The following is a 20,890-nucleotide window of genomic DNA, read 5'->3' on the forward strand; positions in this document are numbered from 1 at the left end:
GTGGTTTGGGATTGGGATTGGTGGGTTCAACGATTATTTTACCTTTTTTACTATAATATAAATAATTTTTTGTTAATTTAAGCGTGATAATTTAGAATAAATGAAACAAGTGCCACTTCACTAATCTTTGGGTGAAAACATGTCGCTCTTTATATAAAGGGAGAACGATTTACACATACCCAAGGTTTGTCGTAACGATAAATTGATATTTAAAAGGTTTTAAAACGATAAATAGGTACCTTCCGTCATGTTCTGTTAGTGATTTCTATTTATTAATAGTAAAAAGATTAAAATACCCTTAAAAGTTTGAATTTTAGTTTTTTATAAATTTAAAAATTTCTAAAAAACCCCCTAGGTTTACAAATTTAACTAAATACCCCAATATATAAAATTTTTGTAAAATAACAAAAACACCCCCACCACCCGCAGTGTCAAATTCTGGCCACCACCGCCGGAATCTGGCCGAAAAGTTTCGTTACGACACAGACCCGTCGGATCTGTGTCATAACGCGTCGATCTGGCTTTTTTCGGCCAGATCCGTGGCTACGGCTAGATCTGGCCGTCGACGTCGCAAAACTCCATCTGCGGTGTCGACGGCTAGATCTGGCCGTAGATCTGACCTTTTCCGGTCAAATCAGCCACGGATCTGGCCGGAAAAGGCTAGATCTGGCTGCTGCTTTAACGACCAGATCTGGCCTTTTCTTGTCAGATCCGTGGCAGATCTGGTCGGAAAAGGCAAGATCGGCACGTTACGACACAAATCCGACGGGTCTGTGTCGTAACGCAACTTTCTGGCCAGATTCCGGCGGTGGTGGCCAGAATCTGGCACTGCGGGTGGCGGGAGTGTTTTTATTATTTTATAAAAATTTTATATATTAGGGTATTTAGTTAAATTTGTAAACTTATAGGGTTTTTAAGAAATTTTTAAATCTATAAAAAATTAAAATTCAAACTTTCAAGGGTATTTTAGTTTTTTCACTATTAATAAACAAAAATCACTAACATGATCGAAGTTATCTATTTATCATTTCAAAACCTTTTGGGTACTATCTTATCGCTATAAGAAACCTCGGTAAAGAAAAGGACGGTTGCGCTAATGAAGCTGCTTAGTCCTATGATACTCTATTTTGCAAAGACGTCGTGACTCGTGATAGTCAAAGGCCGTCAATAAATAAATTGGAAAAATCAATTTGATAGTCAAAGATTGTCAATAAATAAACTGCTTAGTGCATTTAGGAATGTTGTAGTTTAAGACTTAATCACTTAATTTTTAAGCCACTGTAACAAAATTGTTTGATAAACATCTTTTAAAACTGATTACGTTTCAAGCTGTTTAGAAAATAATTAGTTTTATAAAAGGATTTCAAAAGCTAAAATGAGTAACTTTTAAAAATCTAATTATTTCTAAAACTGATTTTGCATGATTTTATTAGTCAAAATAAATGTTAAAATCTAATGGAATCACCAGATTCCAGTAGATTGATAGTTTCCAGTCACTATGGAACTGATTGTGGCTTCAATACGTACTATTGATCGGTGTTGATCACTAGTCAATCACCCCTACCAAATGCATATAAANACGACTTTATTAGTCAAAATAAATGTCAAAATCCAATGGAATCACCAGATTCCAGTAGATCGATAGTTTCCAGTCGCTATGGAACCGGCTGTGGCTTCAATGCATACTATTGACCAGTGTTGATCACTAGTCAACCACCCCTACCAAATATATATATATATATATATATATATTAGTCATTGTACATATAACAATAATTTCAAAATCTAATTTAGCAAACGCATAATTATAAAATTTCAAAAGTCACAACAATTATAAAAGTATCATTTACCAAACACATTCAAAATTATTTTCCAAATTGGGGAAAAAATAATTAAAACTTAAATCTATAGTAATCCTAACTAGCCCTCAAGTCTCATTAGCTTAAATGGGTGATTATGAGTACGAGTATGAGAAAGAGTCATGTTAATATGCCCCTATAATTCTCGAAAAGAGTAATTCACTCCTACAAATTTGTAAACAAAGTTGAATATATAAAGTGACGTAATATTACTTTTAAAGCTTTAATTGATATATAATTTTTCTTTATTTAATGAATAATTTTATATTTTCACTTTTTCAATCATAGTGTGTCACGTCACTTTTATATTAGATTTTGTATATAAATTTTATAAGACTAGTCTTACACAATAGGAATAAGGTTGTAGAAATATAATGATTTTTGAATTTAGTCAATACAGTGGGAATGGATCGATTTCTATTTTTTGTTTTGTTGAATTAATAACGGATTACAAATTTTGATGTTGGGCTAAAGCCGCACCTCTCTATTCATTTGTGGCCCGGTTTGGTCCAAAGCTATCAAACTGCACCTGGTGCTCCACAGAGTCACGGACCACCGTAATAAATAATCACGCCGCAGGAATACCCGTATGTTGGACTGTCGGTACTCCATTGAACTCATCAAAAACCGCATGTCATCAAATCAAGCGGTGCTTAAATCTGACGCAACATGCAAACACCTACACGTCAATCGACAAAGTTACAACTCCCATTTATTTTAAAATTGTTGTGGACATATATCGCGTAGAGAAGTGTAGAAATTGAGGACTAGAGCACACGAGGCAAGCAACATAGCACATCATTGCGTCGTCGTATCAATATAAAGGGTAACACAGCTGTTTCCTTTACCGTGGCATCGAAAGTGCCAAGCGGAGCGACTACGCGTATCATTCAGAGGCATTCTCAGCAAGTTAGCATCACTCCAGTTTAGTTTTGGTGCCTTTTGATTTGACGTGGTGCCTTTTGATCTGAGGTCATTTCAACAATGGAGAGTTTTCCGTTTCACGATGGCAATATCTATAATTCTCTCGATAGCAGACTCACTGACACTCGCCACGTAATTTTTTTCCGCTCTGATCATTTTGATTGTAGTAGTTTCAATCGTTGAATAATTTGGCTCTTTCTTTAATATTTTTTCTGAGTGTGTGTAAGCTTTGATTTAATTTGCACTGTTTTTTATGTTGTTTGGTTTTGTTTGTGCTAAATTTGGATAGTTATTATTATTATTATTTGTGCTGTTCAATCAATTTTTATTTTAGTTAATCGATTGTTTAGATGACGATTTGCTGGAATTATGGTGAAAATGCGTGTGGTTTTGGGTGCTTGAGTTGAACACCTGTTAATTAGCATATATTGATTGTCTCGAAGTGTGAATTGAACATGGACATTCTATTAGGAGTCTAAATTTTGTTGAATTCAGAACCAGAGATTAGGTCATTACACAAAGAAGAAATCGTCTGCGACAATTTTATGTAAATGAAATTGAAAATCGGGTATGGTATGCTATTTGTGAGTTGGCCTGTGATGGCTGTGCTCGAACAAGTGTCTAAACACTTGCAAATGCGTCTAGTACAGTGATTCCATGGTGAGAAGCTCGCTTGGTGTCTTGGTGCCACAGGTACAGATTAATGCCTCCAGCAGCCTCTGTGGTTTTCTCCTTCCTTTTGTTGTGGTACCTTGTAAAGAACTGGTACTTCTCTAGGTGATTAGGTATCTGATTAAGATTTGAGTATTTTGTTATAAATAGAATCATGTATCTCCTTTTAAAATTAGTCTAATAAATAGATCAATGAATTAGGTAAATGTTAAGCACGAACGAGGCCATAATTTGCTATGGTTATCCTGTTTAACTTTCTTGGTATATGAACCTTTAAAATATGGCGTGAAATTAGATAATGATAAACTGTTTTCTATTATGAATATAATTATGCAATTCATTTTGAGTCATAATGGACCTGATAGAGATTCATTTGATGATATTAGAGAGCCTAAGGACAATTTTGTTGATATAATAGTAGGTCTATTAAGTGAATCAGAAGACATTACAGTACTTATTAGTAGAATAGATAAGCTATGAAGAGAATGAAACATAAAAAGAAAAATGATGAATTCATACTTTTTAAAAGTTTTTCGGATAAGCTCTAATGATAAAATTTACCCTTCAACAACTTTACTTTGTTCAGATACTTTTAGACTGAATGTAAGCTCACCCTTCTTTTATCTGCTTCCATATTATTCTCTGTTGCCTTCAATAATGCTTACAATCTTCACTTGTTCGAATAATGGTGAAATTCTTGGCGTTAAACTTATATTTTTATCCGAATTTATTTACTTTTGGCTAGGCTCAAATTAGATTTGTCCAACATATTACTTGTATGGATGAGTGTTTTCCATTCTCATATATCTCTAATGTGTTTCATTGGAGGTTATATTTCACTTTATGCTAGATCTAATAGATTTTTGTTAATTTTTTTTTTTTTTTTTTATGTAGGATGTTAATCATAGTATGCAAATGCACTCGTCAATGCTACGGAGGCTTTCGCAGGAAAGAGAATTGGAGGTTATTCCAGTTATAGTTGTTTAAAATTATCATCTGATGATGGAAAGTTTTTGTTAAATGTATCCATTTTTTGCATTCTTTATTTCCTCCGTTTTCAATAGTCCTTTCCTGTATGTCATCCATGTCATGTTTTGTCGATCATCTTTTCTTTCCCCATCTAGTTATCCAAATTTATAGATATGGGAGGTCCATTAAATCTGGGGATAGCTCTTTATGTAAATTCATCCATATGTGATTATTCTTATAGTTAGTCGTCTTTGAGAATCTATGGCAATCACAACTAGTGGGAGTTAAATTATTCCTATAGTTATTCATCTTTTTGTGCTGAAGAATCACATGATATCTTCTCAAATTTTAGTCTGTATTTAGTAGCTAACTTTGTGACTGCTTATATTTTGTGCCGTTGCTACACATGACAATACTATCTATCCTAGTGAATAATCTTTCATATGCCTCTGGCATCCGTGTCTGGATTATATGGAATGCCTTGTTTAAGAGAGTTTCTTGATCCAGTAACAGTCCTCTTTTTTTACTTCCTACTTCTTGTTTTTCATTTGTTTCAATTAATGACTTAAGTTTATTTTCCCTCCTCTCTGAACAGGGGCATCAGGGTTGTGTGAATGCCATTTCTTGGAATTCCACAGGTTCACTTCTGATATCTGGGTCAGATGACACACGGGTAAGGATGTCCTCTTTTGGCCTTTTTGATTTAATGTCAAATGACATAATGTTGGTAGCATGAAAAGAGCTGAAGTGTAGGTATAAATATAGTTTTACTTTTTTATTACATATTCCACACACAAGGGCACAAGCACATGCATAATTCATATGTTTTGGCATTTAATTATTGATGCTTCAATTTCCTCAGATCAACATTTGGAGCTATTCTAGTCGAAAGCTTTTGCATTCCATAGAGACTGGGCATTCTGCAAACATATTCTGTACAAAATTTGTCCCTGAAACTTCTGATGAACTTGTGGTTTCTGGGGCTGGAGATGCAGAAGTAATGTGTTGATTTATAAAACTTTGTGGTGGTTGCAACTAGTGCTTTTGTTAGGGGAGGGAGAAAAAGAAAGAAAAAAAAAAAGAAAAATGTTGTTAAGTTGCACTTACTGATATTCTTGCAGGTTCGGCTGTTCAATCTTTCTCGATTTAGTGGGAGAGGCCCTGATGAAAATGCTATTCCTCCATCAGCTCTGTATCATTGTCACACCAGAAGAGTAAAAAAAATAGCAGTAAGATACAAAATATGTATATAGATCAGTATGTCTTCTTTCTTTTGCTTCTCTCAAATTCTACATGCCTTTCGTTGCAGGTTGAAGTTGGAAACCCACATGTGGTTTGGAGTGCAAGTGAAGATGGGACTTTGAGACAGCATGATTTTCGGGAGGGTGCTTCTTGTCCTCCTGCTGGATCTTCTCATCAAGAATGTCGTAATGTTCTGGTTCGTACTATATTATGGTTGTAATTTTTCATGCATGTTCATTATGTTTTTCTCAACATGTTTGTAAAATCTTGAACATCTTTTTGCCAGCTTGATTTACGTTGTGGGGCAAAGAGGTCTCTAGTTGATCCCCCTAAACAAACTCTCGCTTTGAAGTCTTGTGATATTAGTTCCACTAGGCCTCATTTACTCCTGGTTGGTGGGAGGTATGTGGCTGGTAACCCGTGTTCCTTGATTTAGTTTTTATTTTTTAGAAAGATTGATAACAACTTCTTTTCACAACTAACTTCTTACCTGTGAATGTTGCAGCGATGCATTTGCTCGTTTATATGATAGAAGGATGCTTACTCCATTGACTTCTTGTCGAAAAAGAATGTCACCACCACCTTGCATTAACTATTTCTGCCCAATGCATCTTTCTGAACATGTTAGTTCATAACTTCTTGTTACCTTCATTATTGTTTATTGTTTTTTAATCAGTCATTATCTTTTATGCAGTTTTTTGTTGAAAATTTAAAAGCGGGATGCATGTTTTGAGATTTTCCATTGAAGCAGTACGATATATATTTTTGAACTTTTGTAATTTTATGTACATATGCTATAAGAGAGTACTGGATATGCACAGCAGCTGATAATCTCTTCTATTTCACTGTTGCTGCTTCTTTTTCTAAACTTTGCTTCATTCTGTCATGCTCATCATCAGCTTATGTATATTTTAGATTTTCCTTAAAACTGTCTTTGCCATCAACTGGAAGAAATGATTGTCCAACTTGATCATTGGATGTTTATAACTGTGTTCTGGATGTATTAGTTGCCACAGACAAGTTAGGTGTTTTATTTCTTTATTTAAATTTATGATTTATAAATATCTTGTTAATAGCCTAGTTCTATTAATTATAATTTGTCATTATTATTTTTCATGAGTTTTAGATGAAAATTATAGACACCGTTGGATGAAAATGTTGTCAGAAGTTTAAACATTGCATCCTTTCATGCTTATGACATTTGAAGCTCCACCCTAAGTCATGTTACATTCATTACCATAGAGAAAACATTTTTGCAAGTATATTTAGTAACTTAAAGAAAACAATTGGTTAGATTTTTTGTCGTTATTGTTTGCTTTGTAAACAAGAATGTTCCTGTCTTTTTGTGGTTTGGTTTTCTTAGACTATCTTCTAATGATATTTTTATTATATTGGTCCCAATGTTGTTTCTTCTTTTTCAGGGTCGTTCTAACTTGCACCTGACACATGTTACTTTTAGTCCAAATGGAGAAGAGGTTCTCCTCAGTTATAGCGGAGAGCATGTATATCTTATGGATGTAAACCAGGGTATGTTTAATCTTGCTGGGACATTGCTTTTCAGGACAAAAATGATCCAATTCAGATGCTCATTCCTTTTATCTTCTTTTAAGAGATACTTAACTTGGCTTTATGTTATGCAATTTGAAATTCTTTCATTGTGTATGAGTTGAAACATTGCAATGGTGGGGGAACAGAAGTAGAAATTTGATAAACAGTTCTCGATGCTACTCCACTTCATTGCAGGAGTGTAACATAGGTGTTAGGCTGAGAGCCTGAAATCATTTGATAAGTCAATTCTGGCTTTTCTATTAGAGCATATCTATGATTTTTACAAAAGCATTTATAAATCTATAATTCTTTTGGAGAAGCTTCGAAAAACATAAACGCGATTTAGGATGGTAGGATCGGAAAGGATTCTCTGTTGTTATTATTCTGTAGGTTGAGAATGCGATCCTATATTATAATTTTACATAAGCATGATGCTTGTAAAGATTACCATTAATGAACCTTTTTGCCGAGAAGGTTTCCTTTTTTTTTTTTTTTTTTAAGTTTACATGCTTGGGCGATTTCTTGATTCGGTGAAAGCTTCATCAGATGATAGTCTTTAACTTTCTATATAACATCACAGCTTGTGGGAGTGCTATGCGATATACTGCAGGAGATGCTTCAAAAATGATGAGTTTCATGCCTGTACTTGACAGGGTTGAATTGCATCCATCAGTATCTGATGTTCCCTGCAATGGTCTTGCTGCCAGGGTATACTTCTGTGCTTATCCTGTTATTTCTTTAATATCATTGTTTCTCAGATTTGAGTAATTTGATAACTAATGGGAATAAATCATGGATGTTATTATTTCTTTGTGTGTATGCGTTGGCTAGTCTAATGCAGTTGTTACAGCTTGAAAAGTGCAGGATGTTAATTGAAATTGCTGGAAATTACTTAGAGGAAGGGGCTAATCCTTTCTATGGAGTTGAGGCATGCAATGAAGTTTTGGAAGGGCATGGTAGTGAAATTGGATCCATACTGAGGCATGAATGTCTTTGCACGCGTGCTGCCTTATTGCTTAAGGTCCTTTAAATATTGTTTTTAAGTTAAATGTATGTAATCTCTTTCTTTTGATTGAAATGTGTTTTTTAACAAGTCATTAGCTACTTCTTTGCAGCGAAAGTGGAAAAATGATGCCTATATTGCCATAAGAGATTGCTACAACGCTCGAAGAATTGATAATGCTTCCTTTGGAGCTCATTACTATATGTCTGAAGCTCTAGAGCAGGTAATCCATAGTTCTAATTGCTGTTGAGTTTATATCTGTTATTGACCTGCAATGCTATTTGTTACCTTGATGAATCTGACTGATTGAGTTGCCACGTGCCTAAGATGTGGTCTCGGCATTCCAGATTACCCACAGCATATTAAGTTGTCATTATGGACCACAGTTCCTGTAATTGCTTTTTTACCGGTTATATAAGCTATAACTTTTAAGGTTGATTGTCTGGTTAAATACCATGGTGCACTTAGTGTATCAAGAATGGGGTATGGACCAAACAGTCAATTGGTTTTACTTAGATTTGGATCACTGATTGACATTGCATGTGCATTTTTTTTTCCTGGAGAAACATTATGTATTAGGAGTATTGTGGATTTAATATGTCAGTTGCGGTTTGAGTTAAGCTCAGCAAAACACTCATCCAATGATCAAATGTTTCAGATATCACTCACAAAACCCTTTCATTTTTATGAAGGTGTAATAATATCTTGTTATCTTGTATTGGAATTTGATGCAATTGAAGCTGTCACTGTCTTTCTTTTACTTATGTTGCCGCTTCCTAATTGTTAGTTTAGTTTTTTGCAGTTGTCCAAATATAAACAAGCTTTAGAATTTGCTCTTGCCGCCCAATGTCTGGATCCATCCAATTCCAGTGTGGCAGAAAAGGTGGAGAACTTAAAGAAGCAAATTGCTGCAGGTATGTGGCCATTCAATGTCATGTTAATTCTTGTTTTGTCCAATCTATTAATTTATAGCCTATCTTGTTACATAAGATAGTCTCATTCAATTTTCCAGAGAGAAACATAAAAATAAAGGGAACAGCTTATCAATATTCTTGTGTTGCTTCATCCTCCTCTTTCTTCGGTGGCATGAATAGAATATAATGCGAATGGCTTAATATTCAAGTAATCTGTTGCGAACCTACCCAGATTTCTTACTCAATCACACACACAAACACTAACACTAGATGTATTCCACAGTTCAATATAATCACCCAGTAACATTCAGAATCACAGAGTATGTATTGTATTGAGAAGTTCAGAATTACACTCAACTATGGACTATATCTCAACCTCAGATCTACAAGAATTCAAATAACAAAACAATGGAAACAATGGAAACTGATATGCTGGACTTCGAGGGCCAGCTACCTCCCCTTTTACTAACTTCTTTCTCGATTCCCTTTTTCATCCTCTGCTGCTCCTTTTATTCATTTCTTCCCTTAACAGAATTTAACCCTCCACCACTTATCTTTTGCCACCTGTCCACTCTACCTTTTTCTTCACTTCACACTCTTCACACTTTAGTTGCTTCCTTTATCACGGTTGATCCCCTGGTGCTTCTTCCCACGCTTCCTGTTATACACCAGCACTTCGCGTGTTGTATCATAATCATACTTGTCAAATGCTAGGTTACTGGTTGATGATTTATTTTGTAGAGTTTTAGCTCTTTTATGTATCTAATTGTATTGTTTGATGACTAGCTGAATCGGCAAAAAATAAAAAGGCAAATGATGGCGCGGCAAGGCCTGAACCTCGATCTGGAAGAGTACTCTCATTGAGTGATATACTCTACCGGTCAGAGGTTAATAGTGATGCTTCTCAAGATGGTCCAAGGTCTGAAAGAGAAGATTCTGATTATGATGAAGAATTGGAGGTGGACTTTGAAACATCAATATCAGGTGATGAAGGTCGTGATGTTGAATCCAATGTTCTACATGGAAGTTTGAATCTGAGAATCCATCGAAGAGGTGATGCCTCTAAAGAAATTGGTGGAAATGGTTCCTGTGGTTCACCTGCCTCATCATCTCAAAATGATTGGACGCCTTACGAGGTGCTTATTCAATGTTTTGAAGTATTGAAATATTTGCACATGTCATTACTTCAGATATTTTAGGAATAGCACTTTTTCCTTGATCAATATAAAACCACTTTCGGCGTTCAATACTACATTTAGGTCTCCATTGTATTAACTAACTAATAATCCATAATTAACTGGCATGCATTTAGATACTTATGTGTGTTTATGGGTTTCCTGATTTATGTGTTAGTATGTTTGTATTAGATGCAAATGATAAATCCTTAAACTAAAATTCAGCTTCACATGGACACTATTGGAGATTAATGCTGCTTCAATTATTCCTTATATTGAAGTTTTTGTTATTGTTTTTTGGTCATGCTACTTGCTACTTTAATTATAGAAACTTGATTATAACTTCAACCAGGACTCCTTTATTTCTGTTTGTTCATATTGAGTACACCTTTTCTTTTGCTTATCCATCCTTTTGTTTCCAATGCAGCCTGAGGCAGTTATTGATATGAAACGTAGATTTGTTGGCCACTGTAATGTTGGAACTGACATTAAGCAAGCCAGTTTTCTTGGTCAACGAGGTAATTTCTTTTAGTTCTTGTTACTTGATGTTGGGATTTTACTCATAGATCCACTTAGGTGATATGTCATATTGGTCCACAGGTGACTATGTTGCAAGCGGGAGTGATGATGGTAGATGGTTTATTTGGGAAAAGCGAACTGGCAGATTGATTAAAATGCTTGTTGGAGATGATGCTGGTAATATTTTACCTGTATGGCAGAGTGGTTTCCAGGTTATAATTTGGATAATCTTCTTCAGTTTCTAAGATCTCTTCTTGTCTATCCACAGTTGTGAACTGCGTGCAGTGCCATCCCTTTGATTCTGTTGTGGCAACCAGTGGAATTGATAGCACAATAAAGGTGAGTGTGATCTTGAATTGAGTGCTGCATTGGATTTTTATTAACTCTTTCTGTGTTGGGTTTAGATATGGACTCCTACTGCTTCTGTTCCCTCAATTGTTGCTGGAGGAGCGGCGGGACCTGAAACGGCTGATGTATTGGAAGCCATGGAGAGCAATCAACGAAAATTATGTCGTAGTCGTGAAGCTATCCTGTAAGACTTGTGAAATTCTTAGTTCTAGAAGAATATGGACTATATGCAAATCATTGTGTAACAGGACTATACTGAGCCTTGACCCATTGATATTATTTGTGTTTATGAAATGAATCCAGTTAAGTGATTAGATCAAGTTTTCTGAGAATTTCATCTGAAAATTATTTTTCTTGCGGATCTTGTGGGATCTAGAATATTCTTTTGAAAAATTTTCTGTGGTTCTCAATCAACTTGATTTCCCAAATTCAGTGCACTCGGAGGCTGACTTTATCAATGGCACTAAATCTAGAGACTTGAGCTTATTTAGTGAATGTTGCTGATTGGTAGTAGTGTTGACATGATCAATATATTAGTGGAACTAAAAAGTTTTACTGGTTTAGAAGTTCGATATAATCAAATTAATACTGAGGAAAGTGAACATTTGACAGATCTCTTTTTCCAGTGTTATGCTAATTAAATCACATTTTTTATCTTTTAAACTAATTTATTTACAAGGATCAATGATGCTATTTTTCAGGCCCTATGAACTTCTTGAACGGTTTCGAATGCATGAATTTTCTGAAGGATCCCTGCATCCATTTGAGTGTGCTCAGAGCTAATCAATCAAGTGCATAGTCCAGTGGCCGGCAGGTAAGTAAACTGTATATGTGAAGGAATTCTTTTGATTCATGCTCTGTTGACAATTTGCCAGTTATGCTTACAGTTCCTGAAAAGAGACTACTTTATGTTATATGAGAAGTTGACATTCAAGGTTTGACTTGTTTCCTTGCACTTGTAAGGTTTTAATGCAAAATTTATATTCCAAGACTAAATGTTGCAATAGAGATGAGTGTACAGATAGAAACCATCGAAGTAATACATTGTTATGATAAGCACAAAGAGGATCTACTTTGTTATATTCATGATGTCGTTTCCCAGCTTTCTTTTCCTGTATTCCCTTGTCTTTCATTGTTATAACTTATCCAGTTGGTACATGAATTTAATTTTGCCATATCAGACCTGAAGGATGCTGGATTTACTAGAAGAAACTTATTTTCTTTAGATAACCAACTAAGGGCAAACTTTGGAATTAGATGATGTGCTCTAGTTCAGCCTTTAATTCTAGACTGTGCCCAGTGTCTTCTTAAATTTGGGGAATTCTGCGATCTTGATCACTTTATATAGAGTCTAGTGTAGTAAAGTTTTGTGGCTGCAGCATTGCATTTGACTGTTGGAAACTGAAGCCTTCCCTTTGTCAAGATGATTTAAGTTGTTAGTTTCGCACATCAAATTGTTGATAGCTGCTTTTGGATGACTACAGCCATAAAAGCATCTGAATAAGAAATTTGATTTCTATGAATATCTGATCCCTCTTGTCGCATTACAGGTCTCATAGTTTGAGCCATAACTGAAGCTATGGATCACTGGCTATGTGAATTTCAGCGAAGGAGGTACAGGCAAATAATTAGTCATGGCTGTAAGATGCTACCCTGTAAAGGCATTTGGGTTCTAAAAAAATTGTTGTAAATTGAATAAAGCACAGCCTGAGCCCCTAAGTTTACTATAAATCTTCTTGATTAATTTTGTGATATATTTGTCTTTCATTTGTTTTTTCCTGTCTTCTTTTTCTTTTTGGGTGATTTGTTATGTATACTGTATAGTTGAAAATATCACTGTATATTTTAGGATTGATTTCATTCGAGTGTACGTGTTAATATTTTCACTTGTTGCGCTGTTACCTGCATCGTACTGTCTTATTACTGGCATATCATCTTGTTGGATTCATCTCTGAGTCATTTTGAATATATATTAATGTTTCAGATACCTGAAATCCCGTCGGCTTTAATAAATTCGTGGCTGTTTAGTGTTTGGAAGACTGAATTGAATATATGCCATATATATTACTGGCCATCATTGTTAGAGCATAGTTGTTTTTCCTCTTCTTTGGGTTGTAGTTTTATAATTTGATAGTGGTCAGATTATTTGAATCTTATGAACTGCTGTAAAGGCGTTCCTCCCCGAGAATATGCAGTCGCAAGAATCGCGATTGGTTTGCTTTCCTTTCTGCGCAACGTGCTTTTTCTGTAACCTTTTATATTAAATTAACCGAGTGGAGATAACCTATTCATGTTATTGATACACAAGATTATTATTATTATATATATATATATATGTGCAGTGCCAGTGAGTAGAAAATACCAAGTGGATCATGATGTTGTGGTGTTGACTAGTAACGTTAGTCAATTTGGAAAGGGCCTTATTTAGAGGGGTTTTAGTGTTTTTAAATGGAAAATATTCATTTGTATAAATGACGCTGTCGGCCAAACCTGAATATTATAATGTGGAAATTGAAACTTGTTTAATAATAAGATGGCCTGCATTCCTGGACTATATTAAAGAAAATAGATATATACATTTATCTTGAAAAATGAATTCATCTTTGGCAAGCTGGCAGATACATTAATGATAAATTGTGCACTCTAATGGGCTGAAGAAAGATTGGACGGCAGAAACTTAAATTAGATTAGAAAGTAGAATAGTAGATAAACCATTGCTGTAGTGTTTACTATAAGCATTTATATTAGGAAAGTCATTTCTACAGAGTTTCTTGTTTGCGCCACGTGACCTACAAGTGCCGTTGTTGAGTTGTATGTTACTTATCAGAGAGGAAAGGGAAGGAGGCAGTGGCAAGTCCAGGTGAGGTAAGGGGTGTGATTTGAGTTTGCAAACACGTTATGCACGCACGTATATCCTGTTAAAGTCCGTGTGGTCCAGTTGATGTGACTAGGAATAATAACCCTGTTGCGTGGGAGAAGGTTTGCATCTTCAACGTGGAAGCCGTGTTTTTGTTTCCTTGTTCCATCTTAAATGTTATTTTCTTGACAATTTATTTACGTTTCAGACAGACTTTAATTGTATTGTTGTAGAAGATTGAACGATTTCTATAATAATACAATAGCTATGCATGTGGTTTCGACACAAAATGATCACTTTGATTGAGAATATGGAAACCACGACACGGACCTTTTTAGTGGTAATTCCGTGGCATCTTCTTTTTCTTCCTTTCTTTTCAATTACTTAAATGCTTCTGGAACATTCCTCCTCTTTCGCAATTTCCAAAGTATTATTTTTCAAATATAGGAACCACAAAGCTCAGATTAACCTATGCTCACTATCAGATTAACATATATATGATTTGAAAATTATCAATTCTCTTTCACAAATGAGATTTTCTTCTACAAAGGAAAATAAATTAAAATTAGGCAGTGGATGGATGGTTGAAAATGGTGAGCCCGTGTGTTGGAAGCAAAAACAGTGTGTTTATCACTTTCCATTGCATCCCACCCACGAATATAATTGAGGTTGACTAATCACAGTATATATATATATATATATATATATGCTTTCTTCACTGGCAAAAAAAAGTCCCCCTCTCCCACCATAAATGGTAGCAATCAAAAGACCAAACCCAATAACGCGAGAATGTTGCCCCTAATATTACGATTAGACTTTTAAAAAAAAATCAGCAATTGCCAATTACCACCATGAATCAGTTATAATCTTTATTCATTGATATATCTATGAGATGAAGCATGATTCTTTGCGTGATGTGGCAAGTAACTTGTTTCCAACTTTAGCTAACATCTACACAGAATCTCCAATACGAGTGTGGCCCCTATTCGGCTATTTAATATTTATATATATATTTTGGAAATATTTTCTTCCATCTACCATTCTATGATATGATCCTTTTCTTTTCTTTTTTAAAGAAAAAGAAAATAAAATTGGAACAAACAAATAAAGAAGTATTTATTGCCCCACCGGAGCCACCTCAATTATGTATTCCTTTCTAGGCAAAAACTATATGAAATTATTATATTGTCTTTTCACACACGCGACAATGAAATTGATATCCCCATTATTTTAACCATTTAATTAAATAACCAGCTAATATATATTTGAGCTTCAATTAAATTTTTTCACTTCTGTGGCCGTCGGTCTCGGACTGCTCATTCTATCACCTCTCTCTCGTTCATTCTGTTTCCGTCTCTCTCTTTCTTTCATATGAAAAAATATGACAACAAATAAACAAGTTCATATTATTGCACCATCAACAGATTCACAGCCAGGGCCCGAGTGTTGCATGTGTGGAGATTTTGGTCTCTCTAATGAGCTTTTCCACTGCAAGCTTTGCCAATTCAGATCTCAACACAGGTATATTATTTAATCAACTGCTTCTTCTTCTTGTGTTTCCTTGATCAATATTATCCATTAAATTTCTCCTTTCTCCGTTTCCTGCTTAATCAGGATACTCATGTAGTTTTCTTTTCTCTCTCTTTTTGTCTTTTTTATTTTTCAGATACTGTAGCAATCTGTACCCGAAAGCTGAAACATACGAAATATGCAATTGGTGTTTGAGCCAAAAGGATGACAAAGAAAAGTCACAGAATTCTTCAAATTCTTCATCAAGTAACAAAGCAAACAGCGAAGATAGCAAGAACAAGAGAAGGAATAGCAACAGTGAGAATCATGGAGGTCTAAAAGCAAGCCAAAGAAGCAATTCGCAATTACAAATAAAAAAGCCCATAAATAAACAAATATCACCAGAGAGATCGCCATCGACTCGAAAAAGGATCATAACAAATGGAGCTTTGGAAGAGAAGCTGAGGAGAACAAGGTCAGAGGAGATATCAAATAAAGAAATAACCAAACCAGTGTATAGGAATAAGGTCAGGAGATATAAGCTTTTGGATGAGGTTTCAAGCTAAAATGCATACCTATCTACTTGCATCATCATGCACACATGCTTATGGTTTTTGTTTTGTTGTGAGCATTTTTCATCCCAAAATATTTACATACAGTCAGGTTAAACTTACGCAATAACCTGACTGACACCATCGTGATTGTGACTCCTCCCTTCTAAACATAATGTCGCCACAAATTTGGAACAAAAGTTGAATATATTTGCAGTCTAATAATGTTTATTATGATATATATGGTTCCTAATTACATATTTTTGCGTCGACATGGAATCAGTCACTGGGAAAAGTCCCTTCAATTGACTAGAACGAACTTACCAGGACACATTTGTTGCCTGGTAAATAAATTAATTAATAAGTACTTTACGATGCTAGTTTGGCGCAACATGATTGTGTTAGCTAGGTCAAATCCTATATATATGCTTCTCAATCTGATGAGTGACATATCTGAGATTAGATTCCCGAGCCAGAATATTTAATTCTCGAATTAATATGGATGAAAATTATTTTAAGTTGGAAAATGTTGTATAAATATTCCTAGAGAAAGAGGTCAGAAAGCGGGATTTCTTTTCCAAAAGGTTTAATAAAATGGCAAGTATCAGAATAAGTTGACGAGCAAATGGCACGTTCTCATTCCCACCGAGGTTTATCGAAATCTTAAGTTTACACTCTTAGTTTCGTTTATTCCATATACCTTCTCTTAATCTAAACACTGTTTCTTTTATTTTAAAAGTTAAAAGGCAAAAGCGTTAAAACTCTATTTCTCTCGACTCACCACAATTGATTACCCTCCCATCTTCTTATTCTTTTTGTTCCCGAAAATTAAAGAAAACAAAAAAAAAATACTAAAGACGTGCATCTTAAAATAAAAAAAATGGTGTTAAATTAAGGGTAGTTATCCAAAATAAATGTAACCACGGGTATGAGTTTAGAATTTCGGTAAAACTCGGGTGGGAATATATCGTTTGCTCTAAGTTGACTTGGCAAAACATGTAAGCTGTACTTGACCCATCATCGACCCCTCACCGATTCCAAAACCATTCTTCACGGCATTGCATTTGCATAAAGATATTTTCTATGCAATTGTGGTCTATTTTAATTTGGCCTTTGCTGTTTCAGTACTGTATATAGCGTGTGCAGCTAGCTTTTCATGACTTTGTATTCAAACCAATTCCAATTTAAATATAATTTTAGACACACTCTTTCAACGCACGAGACCTGGTGAAAGGACGTTTTTAATTTAATTAATCGGCTAAATGACTTGAATTAGTTGAAGGGTATGAAGAAGCAGTGAGCTGTTAATTTATAAGATGTTTGTTATCATAATCATGAGCAGATGTAGAAGCTAGCTGTAAAAATAAGATCCAGACTTATTTTGTGGGGCATTCATAATTTAGTTTAATTGCAACTAGGATGCTACCATGTACCAAAAATAATAAAAGGACAAACCATTTTTCATTTTTATTTTTAGAAAAAAAAAATACTAATTAATTCATTCTCCCTTGCACTCCTATCTCCCTATTCTGTGAATTTCTATAAGGCTTATTTTTTGGGCTTCTACAAAATTTGACAGGCCCAAATTAATACTTGAGGCTCCACCATCTTATGTTTTTTTAGCAAATTTACTCTTCATTAAGACGGTTCTCCCTGTTTACGGGAGAAATATTAATATGCTATACAGCTTGCACTAAATCTTGTAAAGTAAAACAATCATATGATCAATAAATAAATAGAAAAATCAATAATAAGCATTAAATCATCCAAATAATATAAAAAAAAAATGATACAAGTTGATCAGCACTCCAAGTAGTAATATTTCAATTGCAAGTGATAATAGAAATTAGATTAGGTGACAACTGTAAACCGTAAAATCTACGGTTGATTCAAAAGGGACGGATCTTATGAAAAGCGAGTCACTTATAATTGGATGGACTTGCACAAAGAGAAAGCACGAACGTAAAGGCTTAGATGACACCAGTGTGGTGTTTGTCATCGGCACTCCGACACTCAAGTCAATACAGGTGAAAGTATTTTAGTGAGGGTTGAGAACAGGAAAAGGTTTACCGTAATGTGGTTAGGGTAAAACTAGCACAAAATGGCCGGTGCACAGCTTTGTGGTGGCTAAGGGTGATAAAGTTAGTCAGAACTAACTTTTATGGTGGGAAAAAAAAAAACAGTGATTCTTGAGAGCAAGAATTTAGGAGCTGTAGCTATGGGTGATTTTTGAATGAATAATGAGAGGCTAGGGAGTTCGAATGAGGAAGAAACTCTTGTTCTTTTCCTTTATCGGTTCAAGGGTACTAATTCATGTAAGATACTGGATCTTGAATGAAGGTGATAGGATTCTGATTTTTATTTTAGGACGCAAGTGGGCTAATAGGTTGACACCTGATTTAATGTATTCTTGTAGAAAGGCCACCTCATGGTGCAACCCATAATGTAAGTTGGCTCAGTTTGCAAGGTGGCCCTGCTTGTGGAGAGGCTCAACTCGTAAAATAGCCCAGCTCATGGAAAGGACTGACTTGTGGTGTGGTTCAACTCGTAGACTGGGTTGGCCCATATAATGTTCCTTCTTACAAATGAGTCATTGATGGTCAATCTACAAGATGGATTTAAGCGTAAATACAACTGAAATTGTGTTAAGAAACTAGGTCGTAGTATATTTATTTCGTTATTAGACCTGACAAACACCAATACGATTTTTGGCTCATACAACAGCCACTTTGAAGTGTTACCTGTTTCAATATCTCAAGTCCTAGATTTGATATAAACTTTACCAGTAAAAAAATAAATAAATAAAGGGATTTTGTTTAAAACCTTAAAATTCAAGCATGCTAAAGGAATATTGTGAATGGGTGAGCACGTGGCATGTGCGAGAGTTGCATCAAAGTAGAAATGACAGATTCTGAGGGCTAAGCTTTTTGTGGGCCAATTTCATTGTTACTTTTTAAATTTTAATCATCAATTAATTCGAGGCAATACATATCTCAATAACATGGGATTCCAAAATGACAATTTCCTTAGGGCCACAATAAACTTTTCTTGAGCATTCCTAATTTATACTCTGCATCATGTGCTTCTTCTAAAATATTCTACATTGCTTTTGTTTATTTCTATCAAACATACACAAGTTCCACATGAAAACACTGTAAATTTTATATTTAAACTTGAATTTAATGTCTTCACATACGCATAAAAATCAAACTAACAAATTAATATATTCAATTAGTTATGATATTTACTATTATTAAATGAAAAAAAAATAAAAAATAACTCCATTGCAATTTGATACTTTTCGTATCTCTCTAAATACATCCATGCATGGTCCAACAACTTTGTTACCCATGTGCCATATCTCCTTCATAATTCTTGCAAAATAAAATATATAAGTAAATATATGATTTATAATTAGCATCCACCATCCAATAAAAGTAGATAAACAAGAATAATGATGGGGCACCTAAGCACCTTTGCATCCCATCATATATAATCTTTTGGCTTTTACTTTTTAAAATGTTTCTCCCGTATCACTTGGTTCATGAACGTAAACACGTCGTTTTATTTGAATCTAATTAGCCATTCAACTGAAATAATCACAACCATGATTGTGTTCCTTTATGCCACCATTTGATGGATCTTATTATTAGAAACATTATATATAAAAAAGGTTTCCAACTTGAAAGCTTGCGAAACTAGATCACATATTCAAAATTATTTTAACATGATGATCTGGGTGAATCCAGTCCAATTTCTTTGATTTCACCCCACCTCAAAATAATATTAACAAATACCCCCTAATAACCATAATCAAACTCACAATTTAATTTATACGTTTTGTCTGCGGAGTTGTGTTATGGGTATCCATATGATTAGCCGGATATCATCATGTTGATACAGAAATTTGCACCAACCAACGAGATCCGATCGACCTTGTCGGGATCGAAACTGATGTGGGTGTGATTAAAGATAATCAGCGATGAAGGTATAAAAATGCAATAAAGTAAAAGACAATGAGAGTTTTTAAAGTGGTTCGGCGAGGTAAACTTTGAAGCCTATGTCCACTGTTTTGTATTTGCGGTGAGAGCTTACAATGCAAATTCTATGAAAATTTTGTAACCCCTTTTTCATAATTTGAGGGGGTTTATATACAAGATTTGTAGGAAGAAAAGAGCAAAAACAAAGGGATTACAATTTATCTGAAATGTAATTCCAATATTCTCGCGATTGGGCGCTGAGATTGCTGTTGATCTAATCTTTTTCGCAATATCTGGGATTTAAAATAATCTGGAAATTGATTGAATGATTACTCAAGTTATTCGTGACTAGCTTTTGCTAGGTCGAGCCACAGCTCGACGAGCTTATGCTCGGTTGATCAAACATCGTTGTCGAGCTGGTTCTAGGTTGAGCTATATCCTCACGATAGCCCGAGCTTGGCAGAAAAATCACACACAACATCTACCCCTAGTGTTCGATACTCATTTCGGGCTTCGAAGACTGTTGCTCGATTTGATGTCAAGTTAGGTCTTATTAGCAGGCCTCCGAGTACAGGTTCAATTGAGCTTTAGGGGTCGACCTTATATCTGGCCGACGTACTCCACACTTGGGTCTTTATTTCCTGCAATGCCTGGCAAAACTCAGAATATAAAAAGTTAGGGCAAACATGTAATTTCCGTGTCGTCGTGTCGCATTAAATGTGGCAGCCTTTGTCAGTCACGTTTTGTCGCGTGTGGGAGACTACAGCTATCCATGAGCGAGGCTGAAGTGACTTGTGACAACGGTTATCAGTGTAACAGT

At 34.9% G+C, this 20,890-nt stretch overlaps 2 protein-coding genes across 5 annotated transcripts; both read left to right on the plus strand.

Moving 5' to 3' along the window:
- The first annotated feature begins 2,698 nt into the window (after nt 1-2,698).
- On the plus strand, nt 2,699-12,901 carry LOC116138511 (WD and tetratricopeptide repeats protein 1). Of its 4 annotated transcripts, XR_004129297.1 has the most exons (21): nt 2,699-2,915; nt 4,350-4,418; nt 5,020-5,097; nt 5,287-5,421; nt 5,546-5,653; nt 5,734-5,862; nt 5,953-6,068; nt 6,172-6,289; nt 7,088-7,193; nt 7,795-7,922; nt 8,065-8,235; nt 8,330-8,440; nt 9,020-9,131; nt 9,918-10,267; nt 10,734-10,824; nt 10,907-11,002; nt 11,094-11,164; nt 11,230-11,357; nt 11,875-11,987; nt 12,061-12,108; nt 12,724-12,901. XR_004129297.1 is itself a non-coding variant. In XM_031424220.1 (20 exons), exons 1-19 carry the CDS (start codon nt 2,844-2,846, stop codon nt 11,954-11,956), a joined length of 2,271 nt encoding a protein of 756 aa, XP_031280080.1. In that variant the 5' UTR covers nt 2,699-2,843; the 3' UTR covers nt 11,957-11,987; nt 12,724-12,901. The 4 variants fall into 4 exon arrangements, 2 of the variants coding, with proteins under 2 accessions (XP_031280080.1, XP_031280081.1); XR_004129296.1 differs by having other exon boundaries at nt 11,875-12,108; XM_031424220.1 differs by lacking the exon at nt 12,061-12,108.
- A 2,224-nt stretch (nt 12,902-15,125) lies between these two features.
- LOC116138500 lies at nt 15,126-16,348 on the plus strand. The gene is made up of 2 exons (XM_031424206.1): nt 15,126-15,551; nt 15,697-16,348. Exons 1-2 carry the CDS (start codon nt 15,412-15,414, stop codon nt 16,103-16,105), a joined length of 549 nt encoding a protein of 182 aa, XP_031280066.1. The 5' UTR covers nt 15,126-15,411; the 3' UTR covers nt 16,106-16,348.
- Nucleotides 16,349-20,890: the final 4,542 nt, after the last annotated feature.

Source organism: Pistacia vera, unplaced genomic scaffold (assembly GCF_008641045.1).
Source record: "Pistacia vera cultivar Batoury unplaced genomic scaffold, PisVer_v2 Contig341, whole genome shotgun sequence".
Lineage (NCBI taxonomy): Eukaryota > Viridiplantae > Streptophyta > Magnoliopsida > Sapindales > Anacardiaceae > Pistacia > Pistacia vera.